At 49.8% G+C, this 12,643-nt stretch overlaps 1 protein-coding gene across 2 annotated transcripts in view; it reads right to left on the bottom strand.

Annotated features, from left to right (window-relative positions):
• Positions 1–12,643, bottom strand: part of PDE4A (phosphodiesterase 4A) — a 34,776-nt gene that overhangs the window by 18,584 nt on the left and 3,549 nt on the right. Inside the window, exon 2 of one of the 2 annotated variants that reach the window (XM_084249685.1) lies at positions 8,367–8,420. The exons of the other annotated variant lie outside the window; for it this stretch is intronic. Coding sequence (XP_084105811.1) covers positions 8,367–8,420 — 54 coding nt within the window. The remainder of the gene's footprint in view (positions 1–8,366; positions 8,421–12,643) is intronic. 2 annotated transcript variants of the gene reach the window in all.

Here is a 12,643-nt window from a genome sequence, read left to right as displayed (position 1 = left end):
GAATCTCGGCATAAGAGACTTTTTGTACGCTAATGACATGCCTGGAGGGACTCCAGGACAGCCTCAGGAGGGGAGTTGGTTGTCAGGGGAAACAATCAGGTGATTAGAGGGTTGGAACTTTCCTGCAGGCAGGGGAGAGGGGCTGGAAGTTGAGCTAATCACCAATGCATTGACAGATGGTTCAACCAAGGTCTCAAGCAAAACCCCTAAACTACAGGGTCTGGAGAACATCCAAGTGTCAGGAGGGTGGCGCACCTGAAGAAGGCATGGAAGGCATCTCAGTCAGTCTGCCTTATGCATCTCTTCCACCTGGATGTTCCTGAGTTGTATCTTATAATAAATCAGTAATCCAGTAAATACAGTCATGCGTTGCTTAAGCAGTCATTGAGTGCTTAAGTACAGTCAGTCAATAATAAACCGCATATATAACAGTGGTCCCAACACTATAACATAGAGCCAGGGTGTGCAGCAGGCAGTGCCATCTAGGTTTATGTAATTATATTCTGCCAGTCACACAAAGATGAAATCGCCTAATGATGCATTTCTCAAAATGAATCCCCCTTGTTAAGCTATGCATGACTGTAAATTCTGCCCTGAGTTCTGTGACTTGTCCTACCAAATTATCAAACCCAAGGAAGAGGTTATAGGAACCTCCAATTGATATTCAATCAGTCAGAAGCACAGGTTCTGGACTTGAAACTAACATCTGATGTGGAGACAGTCTTGTGGGACCGGGACTGACCACTTAACCTGCAGGAACTGCATTAACTATGGCCAGTTAGTGTCCAAATTGAAATAAAGCATAGGACACCCAGTTGGTGTCTGCAGAGAACTGGAGGCTTGGTCAGAGTGGGAAAAACTCCACATATTTGGTGTCAGAGGTGTTACACCAGAATAGAGAATAACACAAGTTTCCCTTTTAATTACTGATACATGAATAATTGGAAGAATTTTAAATGAATTTTGCTAAAAGAAGCCAGTGGTGGGGATTACATGTTTCAAAACTCAGAATACTGACTAATAAAAGAATTTAGCGAAGTTGAGGACGCAAAATCAATACACAAAAAACAGTTGGTTTTCTAAACACTAAGAAATAATGATCCAAAAAGAATCTTACGGGCCTCCCTGGTGCCGCAAGGGGTTAAGCAACGCACTATGAAGAAATCCGCAGCCACTGCAGCACGAGTTCGATCCACAGCCCGCCAGGGAGCAACCTACATGGCGCGGCAGACCTGTCCTGTCTCGCCTGCTGCTTCCTTCAGCAGTGTGTTTCAGTCAGTCTGCGGGTTCTGTTCCCCACTCTGTCTCTGGTGAATCCTCTCACCCCCCCCATCTCTGGCCTGTACCCCAGCTCTTGTATGCATAAATAAATAAAACTTTAAAAAAAAAAGAATCTTGCCCCCAAAAATTCCATTTATAATACATTAAAATAAATGATACTTAGTAAAAAACTTAACCAAGAAGGCAAAAACCTTGTACATTGAAAAGTACAAATTTGGGCCTTTTTGGTGGCGCAGCGGTTGCGCGCTGAGCTGCAAAGCTGCCCATAGCCTCTGCAGTGCCGGTTCGATCCCCAGCCACCAGCGAGGGTCCCACATGGCGCGCAGACCTCTCCTGCCACGCCCACTGCTCCCCTCAGCAGTGTACTTCATCAGTTTGCCTGCTCTGCTCCCCGCTCTGGCTCTGGTGAATTCTCTCACCCTCCTGAGCTTCTGACTGTACCCAGTGCTTGTATAAATAAATAAATAAATCTTTAAAAAAAAAAAAGTACAAATTTGTTGCCAAAGTAAGTTAAAGACACGAATAAATGGAAAGACATCCCATTTTCATGATTAGAAGATTTAATAATGTTAAGATGTCAATACTACCTAAGGTGATCTATAGATACAATGCCATTCCTATCAAAATCCAAATGATGTTCTTTGAAGAAATTTTAAAAATCCATCTAGAATACTTATAAAATCTCAATGGATGCTGAATGGCTAAAATAATCTCTAAAAAGAAAAACAAAGCTAAAGGACTCACTTCCTCACTTCAAATTTTACTACAGGCCTCCCTGGTGCACAGAGGTTAAAGTATAAGTGCTGTCAAGCTGTCACCAGCCACTGCAGCATGAGTTCAATCCCTGGCCAGGGAGCTAACCCATATATGGCGCAGCAGACTTCTCCTGTCTCACCTGCTGCTCCCCTCAGCAGTGTATATCAGTAGATCTACCTGTTCTGCTCCCCACTCTCTCTCTAGTGAATCCTCTCACATCCTGCACCCCAGTTCTTACATAAATAAAATCCAAAGTCACATTTTAAAAAATTAGTACAAAGCAACAGCAATCAAAACTGTGTAGTACTGGCATAAAGGCAGACATATAGACTAAAGGACTTGAACAGAAAGTTAAGAAATAAATCCCTGCAGATCTGGTTGAGTGATTTTCAACAAGAGTGTCAAGATCACTCAATAGGTGAAAAAGAGTCTTTTCGATAAATGATGCTGGTAAAACTGGATATCCACACACAAAAGAATGAAGTTGGACTTTTACCGCATACCATATACAAAAATTAACTCAAAACAGATCAAAGCCCTACACATAAGAACTATAAAACTCTTAGAAGCTTCATGGCATTGGATAGGAAACTAAAAGCACAGGCAACAAAAGAAAAAATAATAAATTAGGGCCTTCCTGGTGGCACAAGGAGTTAAGATGCAACCTATGTAGCTATTTGAAGCCACTGCAGCACTAGTTCTATCCCTGGCGGGCCAGAGAGCTACCCACATGGTGCAGCAGACCTCTCCTGACTCGGCCGCTGCTCCCCTCAGCAGTGTATTTCAGTCAATCTGCCTGTTCTGCTCCCCACTCTGTCTCTGGTGAATCCTCTCACCCCCCCACCTATGGCCTGTACCCTAGTTTTAGTATGCATAAATATATCCTTAAAAAATAATAAATAAATTAGACTTCATCAAAGCTAAAAACTTTCATATATATTTTATTCACAGTGTGAAAAGGCAATCCACAGTATGGGAGAAAATTTTCGCAAATCATGTATCTGATAAGGAATTAGCATTCCTTGTCATATACAAAGATATATATATATATATACAAAAAATTATATATTAATATATAGAGATATATAAAGAACACCTAAAACTCAACAACAACAAAAATCCCCAAACAATCCAAATAAGAAGTGGGGAAAATCTCCGCAGACAATTCCCCAAAGAAGATACACAGATATTCAATAAGCACACAAGAAAATGCTCAACACCGTAAGTCATCAGGGAAATGCAAATCAAAACCACAATGAAAAACTACTGAAACCCCATTAGGAAGGTTGTTATTTTTAAAAAAAAGGGAAATAATAAATGTTGGTGAAGATGTGGCAAAACTGGAATCTGTGCATTGCTGGTGAGAATGTAAAATGGTACAAAAATGATGCAATTTGGCAGCACCACAAAGACTTAAATATGGAATTACTATATGACTAAGCGATTCTACTTCTAGGTATACATACTGTAAAGAACTGAAAGCAAGGACTAAAACAGATACTTGTACACCAGTGTTCATAGCAGCACTTCCACTATAGCAGAGGAAACAACTTAAGTGTCCATTGGGTGACCGAATGGAGAATATGCAGTATATCTACGCAGTGGAATATTATTATTCAGCCTTAAAAAGGGATGGAATTCCGACACATGCTACAAGCTGAATGAATCTTGTAAACATCATGTTAGATGAAATAAACCAGACACCAAAGGACAAATATTGTACAATTCCAGTTACATGAGATACCTAGAGGAGTCAAATTCATAGAGAAAGAAAGTAAAATAGTAGCTGCTTGCTAGGTGCCTGGGGCAGAGATAGGGAATCAGTGTTTAATGATGACTGAGTTTCAGTATGAGGAAATGGATAGTAGTGATGGCTACACAGCAGTGAGTTTACTTATTCTCACTGAATTGCACTATTAAACTCGGTTAAAACAGGAAATTTTGTTATACATTTTTTGCTACAATTAACAAAACTGTATAGACTGTATACTAAAAAGAGTGAATTTTACTATATGTTAACTTTTTTAATTAAAAAAACTCTTACAGGGCCTCTCTGGTGGCGCAAGGGGTTAAGAACCGCACTATGAAGCAATCCGCACCCTCTGCAGCACGGAGTTCGATCCCCAGCCGGCCAGGGAGCAACCCTCACGGTGCAGCAGACCTCTCTTGTCTTGCCTGCTGTTCCCCTCAGCAGTGTTTCAGTCAGCCTGCCTGTTCTGTTCCCCACTCTGTCTCTGGTGAATCCTCTCACCCCCCGCATCTCTGGCCTGTACCCCAGCTCTTATATGCATAAATAAATAAATCTTTAAAAAAATACTCTTAAGATGGAATACTCATAGATCATAAGTACAGATAATGCCAATTTATAAAGCACCTGCTGGGTATCAGGTGCCACATTACATCGTTTTAGGTATACAGTAATAATCACATGACACTTTATTGAGTATTTGCTGTATGCCTGGCACTATCAAAGTGCTTTATACACATGAACCCATTTGTGTCTTCCACCACTCTCTGAGTTGTGTTCTGTTAACATCCATGTTTAATGAGGAGACTGAGGTTCAAAGGGGTGTTGAGGGGTTGGTGGCCTCACTGCCTAAGAACCATGTCCTGTCCCCACTGAACACCACTGGGGAAGGGGAAGGAACATACCTACGTACTAAGGATGCTACCCTGCCCCAGGAACTGAGGCACACTTTAAGTCAGGTGTGACACAGGCCCCAGAGGGTACCCTCTAGCATAGGCCAGCAATACTGCAGCCCCAGGAGAGTCAGCTTGCGTAAGCAGAAGCCCAGAGGCCTGGATGAGAAAAGTCCCTGGGGTCCCGATGTTTGTGCTTCCAGTAGCAGATGTTCTGTGGGCTGAAGAAGGGCAGAGGGGAGGGAATTAGGGATGTTGAACTAGAGCCTGGGAGCGGGGTGGGGGGGGGGGTCTCAGCTACCCCTCAGGCTGTGGGGAGTCATCCTTCCTGGCATGCCCAGAGTCAGGTTGGAGACTGCTCCAGTTTTGTCCCGGTGAGACCCAAAGCTACCAGCCAGAAGTTAAAGGCAACCGATAGGCTGGACACTGCATCAGAGGTGAAATGATTTGCCCATGATGTCCTCCCTAGGATAGGCTGACCACAGGGTCAGGTGAAGTTGCTACATGCCTCTACCCCAAGCCTATCTACCTGGGCTCCCCAGTATCAAATTGGGCCTCTAGAGGACTGTATAGCCCAGGGGCAGATCCAGGCCTAAGGGAGCTTTGCTTCAGAGGCTGATGGGAAACAAACAAAGTGGGGGTGGGCAGTGGCAGGAAAGGAGGTACCTCCTAGTCAGTAAAAATCACAAGCACCATGAAGGTAGTCAGTCACTTGCTGTTGAGTGCCATACACTGGGTATTTGTATTTGTCCACGCTGGGTACTGTATTTGTTCTAACACACACAAATGCTTCATTTTCCAGAAAAGAAAGTAAGGCACAGACAGTGTGAAGAATCTGGCTAATGGCAGAAAAAAGATTTGAACTTGAGCAGCCAAGACACAAAGCAGCACTCCAAATGACTGGATGTCTGTCTCCCCACTGGCAGGCCTGGCCTCTCCCTGGGTTCCCACCCCAGTCCACCTGATGCGCTCACAGGAGGTGCCAGCAGTCTTTATGGAAAGGCCTGGCATTTGCTTTGTGAAGGTCACACGGAGGTTGAGGGCGGGCACTGGTGTATGTCTGCCAGGCCGGCGCATGGTGCCAGGTGACACGGCTGTTTGTGGGACTGGCTATGTAAGGAGGGCCAGCAGGGGGTCTCTGTGCCCTGGGGACACCTGTGTGCATGTAGCTTTCTGGGTGGATTTGTGTATCTGTGTGTGTGTGTGTGTTGGGAGGGGGTTGGGTGTTCATAGGTGCCCGTGTAAATCTGAGTGTCTGTGTGACCTTGTGACACTGTGTACCTATGTTGCAAATGTGCTGTGACTATACTTGACTCTTGAATGGAAATGAGGAGTGCTCCTGTGGTGATATGGAGGTGGGAATCAGGCCTGGGTGTATGTTACAGTGAGTGTTTCTGTGGGTTAGTGTATACAAGTGTTTGTGGGGTGGACCAGGGTTTCTGCAGTCTGTGTGTCACCAAGACTACGGTGGGGTTCTCTTCGTGTCCCCACCAGCCAGAAAACTCACATCTAACACAGTAAGTACAAGGAGACCCTGATTATTCTGCGTATAGTAGTCCGTGTGGAGCATGCGTGTCCATGTTAAAGAGCAAGTGTGTCCAGGTATAGGAAGGGGTTAGTGCAGGGGAGCAAGGACAAGTCTGAACAACCCTGAGCATTCTGACAACCTGAAGACTACTTCTTTGTCCCAGCACTGTTCAGATGATTCTAAACACCCTCCAGGATTCTAGCAGGAAAGTCCCCTCCCCACCTCCACCCCAGCTTGCTTTTCAGCTTGGCAACACCAGCAATGGTAAGGCTGAGGCACTGAGCAGAGCAGGGCCAGAGGGACCTGGCTCCAAGCCAGTGGCCTGGGAGTGGAGCCCAGGTGACGCTGGACACCCGTATTTGCTTCCAGGGTGAGTGTCAGAGGCCCAGGTTTAGGGGCAAAAAAAAAGGGGAAGGGAGACTATCTGGGATAGGCAGGAAGGGGACTGGACCCAGCATCCACTTTGGGGGCCACCACCTGCAGGAAGCCCTCCACCCAGAATTTTATGGCCAGGGAAGGGGGTGGGGTTCCAGGCAGACCCTGAAAGCTACTTTCGAGGACTCTCCCCCGCCTCCCCCGCCCCAGGTAGAATAGCGCCGCTTCCCGCCTCCCCCAATGTAGCCAGAGCCCTCAGGTGGCAAAGGAGGGGACTGGCCACAGGCCACCCACCTGACAGATCTGCCTGGAGGGTGCCAATGGGTGTCCTCGTCGCTGAAGGAGAAGTGGACCAGGGACTCAGGGCCCGCTGGGGGCAGTGCCAGGGCAGGGGGCCTGGGCCGGGGCGCTGCTGTGGAGCGCATGGATGCCAAGTGCCGTCGGGGCGCGCATGGGGACGGCTGCACGATAGTGTGGAGTACACTGTTCGCCAGGCCTGAGGTGTCTGTGGCAGCCGCAGGTGCCGCCTCCACACCCGCCCTCCGGGTGACCCCCCCAGGGACGGCCCTAGGCGCTGAGGCGCCCTGCGTGGCAGGGCGGCCACGGTGACTGCGTCCTCCTGAGGAGGCCCAGCGGAACTTTACGCACACTTCCCGCCTGTCCACCTCCCCACGGGGCTGGAGGGTGTGTGTGCCCAGGGCTCTCATTTCTTGGGCTCCGGGCAGCACCCCCTCCCCACCCGCCCGCCTCTGGCCCCGCCTTCACCCCCTCCCCCCTTGACGTCGAACTGGGCCAGCTGGAACTCTCTGAACGCGACATTCGCCCCAGGGAACTAGACTCACCAACCCAGCGAGGCTGAGTGGGGGGTCCGGCAACAAAAACCCTGGGGAGGCCGACTGGAGCAGGGAAGGTGGGGCGGGGTGGGGAGTAGGGTTGAGGCAGAACAGAGACAGGCGAGACATAAGTAGAAACAGAGAAACCCGAACAGAAGCACTGATTTCTTCCCCCACCCCACACCCTCCCCGACCCCAGGCAGGGCTCCCAGAGGCCCCTACCCCTTTTTGTCTTCCCTCCCCGCCCCCATCTCTTCCCCAGCTCCTCAGGCTGGGCCCGGTCCAGCGCCTGTAGTGCCCTCTCCCGGCCTCCGGACGCAGGCTCTAAACAAGTGGGTGTAGAGATAAGGTAGAGACGGGGAAGCAGAGGACCCTCTCCAGACTCTAGAGAAGCTCCCAGCACCAGCCCGGGACTCACCTCTGCTGCCAACCCCCGATTTTAAGAAAAACGGACACTGGGAAGCAGGACCGGATATGGCCACAGGCTTCTCACGGCCCCGCAATCCACCCGGGATACGTCCTGGAAGGGAACTTCCACTTGTTCATCGTGCCCAGTGCACGCGGTAACACCACCCAGCCTCGCGGCAAGGCAACCCCCCTCCCCTCCCCGGAGGGCACGGCTGGCTCCATTTCACAGGCCGTTAGGCTGCTGCTAACAGAACTGAACACACGTCTCCGGATCACCCTGGATGACAGGTTGGCCTCACTCTCCCAAAATCTGACCACAGCCTCAGGTCTGCACAGGAAGTGGGAGGAACGTAGTGTTTATTGAGCGCCTACTGCATGCCCTATCAGATGTCTCCACCGCAACCTGGAGGGTAGGGATGATTTTTATCACGGCCCTAAGACGGAAGAAAAAAGTGAGGCTGGGGAGCGCCAGCTATGAACCCCAGACTGGCGCGCGCTGGGTGGCCAGGGGATACTCGAACCTACGGCCACTGACGCGCACTTACCCGGCCCACGCCTGTCGGCTGAAATCCTGGAAGTTGCGGAGAAGCTGAAGGCGCCTGCAGAAAGTTAGGGACGGGCTGGCGAAGAAGATGGGCGAGGAGGGTGGTGAACTTGGGCGACGGGGCATGCACGGGGTTGGGGGCTGAGGCAAGAATGCCTCGTCCTCGGCTGCCGCCGCCAGGAAGACCGCCTGCGGCTGCTGCTGCTGGGGCTTGCGGCCCAGGCTGCGCGGCCGCGCCATGGCCGCTGGGGCCGCGGGGGGCGCGGGGAGGGGGCGCCTCCAGGGCAGGCGCTGGGGAACCGCGCCGCCCGCCCCGCGCGGCCACGCAAGCCAGCCGCCCTGCCCTGGGGCCCACGGGCCCCACCCCGCCCGGCTGCATCGGCCCTTCCGGCTTGGCGCTGGGGCCGCCCCTGGGGCGGGGCGGGCCTAGGGTGCCCACAAGGCAGCCGCGGGGACACCAGAGACCCCAGGCCCCCCACCCTCGCACGGTCCCTCTGATGTCCTCACAATAGCCGGAAGCGTCTCTACCAACACCTAGGACTCTCTCACAAACCTCTTGTGGTTTTGAGAGACCTCTGGGATATCCCCCAAATCCCTCAGAGGACCTCACAATCCCAGAGTGTATTCCCATTGTTCCAGAGCTATTCCACATACAATCTAACGGTACCCCCAATCTCTGAGACGTCCCCCTCAAAGCCCAGAGGTACTGAGAGGCTCCCACAGTCTTGAGGATACTCAGTAGCTCCCCAGATAGCTCTAGTACTGTCCTCATTGTTACTAAGATAGCTTCACAAACCTAACGGGCACCACAGAAATCCCAGGATGTACCCACAAATGCAAGTGGTGCTGAGAATCCATGAGAAATTCCTCAGGTCCCAGGACCACCACCAGGGTTCCTAAGATGTCCCTACTATGCCCTAGTGTAACCCCACCATTCCACCTCAAGCAGAAAACCTCAGAATCCCCCACAAAGACCCCAAAACCACTAAGGGTGTCCCAAAGCCCTAAGGTCCCTTACAGACATGAGGAATGCTTCCACGTTTCCATGGATGTCTCCCAATCCCTGAAATGCTCCCCACAGCATCCCTGAGATATCCCCACAAATACAGAAACCTCAATGTAACCTCATGGGTGTTCAGACTCAGAGGTACATGGAGATGCATCCCAAATCCTGGAGCACCTCCACAGCTCCCTAAGATAGTACTATAACCCTAGGCTAGCCCCAGAATCCAAGATAATCCTTGGGGACACCCCCTGTACACCCCCACAGCTCCTGAAATGTGTCTCAAACTTGTAAATACCTGAGAAGCTCCAACTGTGCTCACGGCCTCTAAATTTGGGAAGTGGGAGAAGCTTGTTTTACCTAAGAAAAATCCCTTCCCCTCTCCACCTGTTGGTTCCAAAGTCACGACGACACAGGAAAATGCATGGCATTTGCTTTGTGAAGGCTGAGTACTCAAAGTTAGATAGCTTGGGTTTGAGTCTGACATCTGACACTTCTTAGTCATTTGACCTTAGCCACTAACTGCATTTCAGTGAGTTTCAGTTCATTTCTCTCAGTTTTCCCATCTGTCAAATGGGTATAACACTACTCACTGAAGGACATGTATAAGTATCTGAAAAGTATTGGACATATTAAACACTCATTGAATGTTAGTTACTGTTATTATTGATAAAACATTTATGGAGAGCTTATAACATGCAAATCACTATACCAGAGAGTGGATAAAGATGCTGTTGCTGGGCCTCCCTGATGGTGCAAGGGGATAAACACAGCACTGTGACGCTATCTGCAGCCTCTGCAGCACAAGTTCAATCCCCGGCTGGCCAGGGAGCTATCCACATGGCGCAGCAGACCTCTCCTGGCTCATCTGCTACTCCCCTCAGCAGTGTATTGCAGTCAGTCTGCCTGTTCTGTTCTCACCTCTGTCTCTGGTGAATCCTCTCACCACCCTGCACCTCTGGCCTGTACCCCAGTTCTTGCATGCATAAATAAATAGATCTTTTTAAAAAATGCTGCTGCTGCTGGCAATGATGGCAGCTAATCTTTAGAATGTTTCCTATGCACTCACTGCCTCTAGTTATGATCTCATTTATTCCTCATCAAACACCCACAGATAATACTATTGTCCCCACTTGACATGTGGGAACACTGAGTCTTGGAGAGAAACAACCAGCTCAAGGTCACACAACCAATGAGTAGCTGACCCAGACTCTAAACCTGCATTTGCTGCCCTTTATTTCATTATCACCTCCCCAAGAAGTAGCTTTTTCAAGTATTTCCCCCCCATCACCTCCTCCACAAAATGTGAAGACTACTATACCTCTGTTTATGTACTATGTGTATACCAGGGCTTTATACATAAAGGTATACACCTACACCAAGAGCCAATTTTCACCACATAGGAATGTATCACTTCATTGGGAACAGAGGCTGTCCCAATTCTGGCACTCCTGACATTGGGGGCTAGATAATCCTCTGTCCTAGGAGGCAGTCCTATGTAACAGCAGTTGCAGAATACCCGGCCTCTAGCCACTAGATGCCAGTAGCATGACATGACAACTCAGTCATAATCACTCAAAGTCTTCAGCCACTGCCACATTCCCCTGAGGGGATGGGGTTTAGGAAAGAGCCCCCAGGTGAGGACTCCTGCTCCAAACCCACTAGGATCCATGCACAGGTCACCAGGACCCCACGGTCCAAAAATGAAGGACATTCAGGTTTACCTATCCTCTATTTGCAATCAGACTTTGAAAACAGCTTTTTCACTAGCCCATTGCAGGAGTGGGGAAGTCGAGGACCAGAGATGGGAAGTGACTTGGTAAGGGTCACCCAGCTCAAAAGGAGCAGAGCTGGGTTGAGTCCGGCTGCCTGGCTAGAGTCGGGGATTGTAGCCACTAACCTACACGGGGCCTTCACAGCTTAGTTTCCTTCTGGCCCAGCAACCTTTGACCCTTCTTGGAAGTCACATATAAACTGAGGCCTAAAGTTAACCCTGACCATGACCTATGAGGCCCTATATCAACTGCCAGTTATCTCTCTGCTGTGTTTCCTTCCATTCACCCCTTGCTTACTCTGCCCCATCACACTTGCCTCCCTACTTTTCCTCGAACATACGGGACACGCTCTGACCTCACAACTTTTGCACAGGCTATTCCTTGTGCTTGTCACCCACACCCTCAGACACCTACAAAACCTCCTCGCTTCCTTCACTTGGGTCTCTGCTCAAATGTCACCTTCTCAGATAGGGATTCCCTGACACCAGAGTTTCTCTGTTCTTTATATCCCGTGTGCCCCATCTGGAATCATCATACACCTTTATTTGCCATTTCTTCCTCATCCACTAGTCTGAGACCTCCAGGATGGTGGAGACTAGGTCTATCTCATTCTTAACAAGAGCCTGAAGATGCCCGATCAATGTTTGTGGAACCAATGGCCCTGTTACAGATGGGGAAACTGAGGATGAGAAGTGAAACTCTTTCTCAAGGTCACATAAGTGAAGGGCAAGTGAAGGGCAAAAGTTGGATTTGAGCTCTCAGGAGTAAAAACAGTGGGGGCTCAGATGTGCCCCTCCAAAATTAAACAAACAAAAAAACCCAACCAACTTCTTTCCTCACCTGCCATTCTGCAGATCCACCAGACCCAAAGCTCCAAATTCGTGCAATTTAGAGGGGCTTGCAATCAATCTGTTATTAGTCAAAGAGGGGATACTGAGCATCTTGGCTGGGTTTGCGGTTTGGGGGCTGCCTCTATTTTTCTCGGTTTGGGGGCTGCCTCTCTTTTTCTCTGCTGACATAATTTTGAGGAAGTGCATTTCCCTAAACACCAGCTCACGGCAGCCCAGCACCAACAGCAGTTGTACCACAGAGTTGGGGTGGTTTGTACTTATTCAGCCTGGTTTACCCATGAAGAAACTGAGGTGCAAGGAAGAAGATGGCTGGCCCCAGGTCACACTGCGAGAGCTGAGCTGGGCTGGGCTGCAATCCGAATCTCAAGCGCAGGTCTGAGGAAATCTGGCACCGAACCCTAGTGCTGACCTTCCTCACTGTGCGACCTTGGACAAGTCAACTCTCTCTCCGTTTCCTCGGCAGGAATGGAAAGCCAGAGACGTTGGGTGTTAAAAGGCATGGTGCTGGGAGGCTCTATCTTGCTGGGCATCGGCATGGGCAAGCGCGCGGAGGCAAGACGGGAAATCTGCGTCCGCAACTTTGACGCCAAGTTCCTCTCCACCACCCGGCAGCGGTCTCCACAGCGCTCCACCGGGGGTGAAGGAGGCG

This window comes from Talpa europaea, assembly GCF_964194135.1.
Source record: "Talpa europaea genome assembly, chromosome: 12".
Classification (NCBI taxonomy): Eukaryota; Metazoa; Chordata; class Mammalia; order Eulipotyphla; family Talpidae; genus Talpa; species Talpa europaea.
This window is presented reverse-complemented; position numbering and strand designations above follow the sequence as displayed.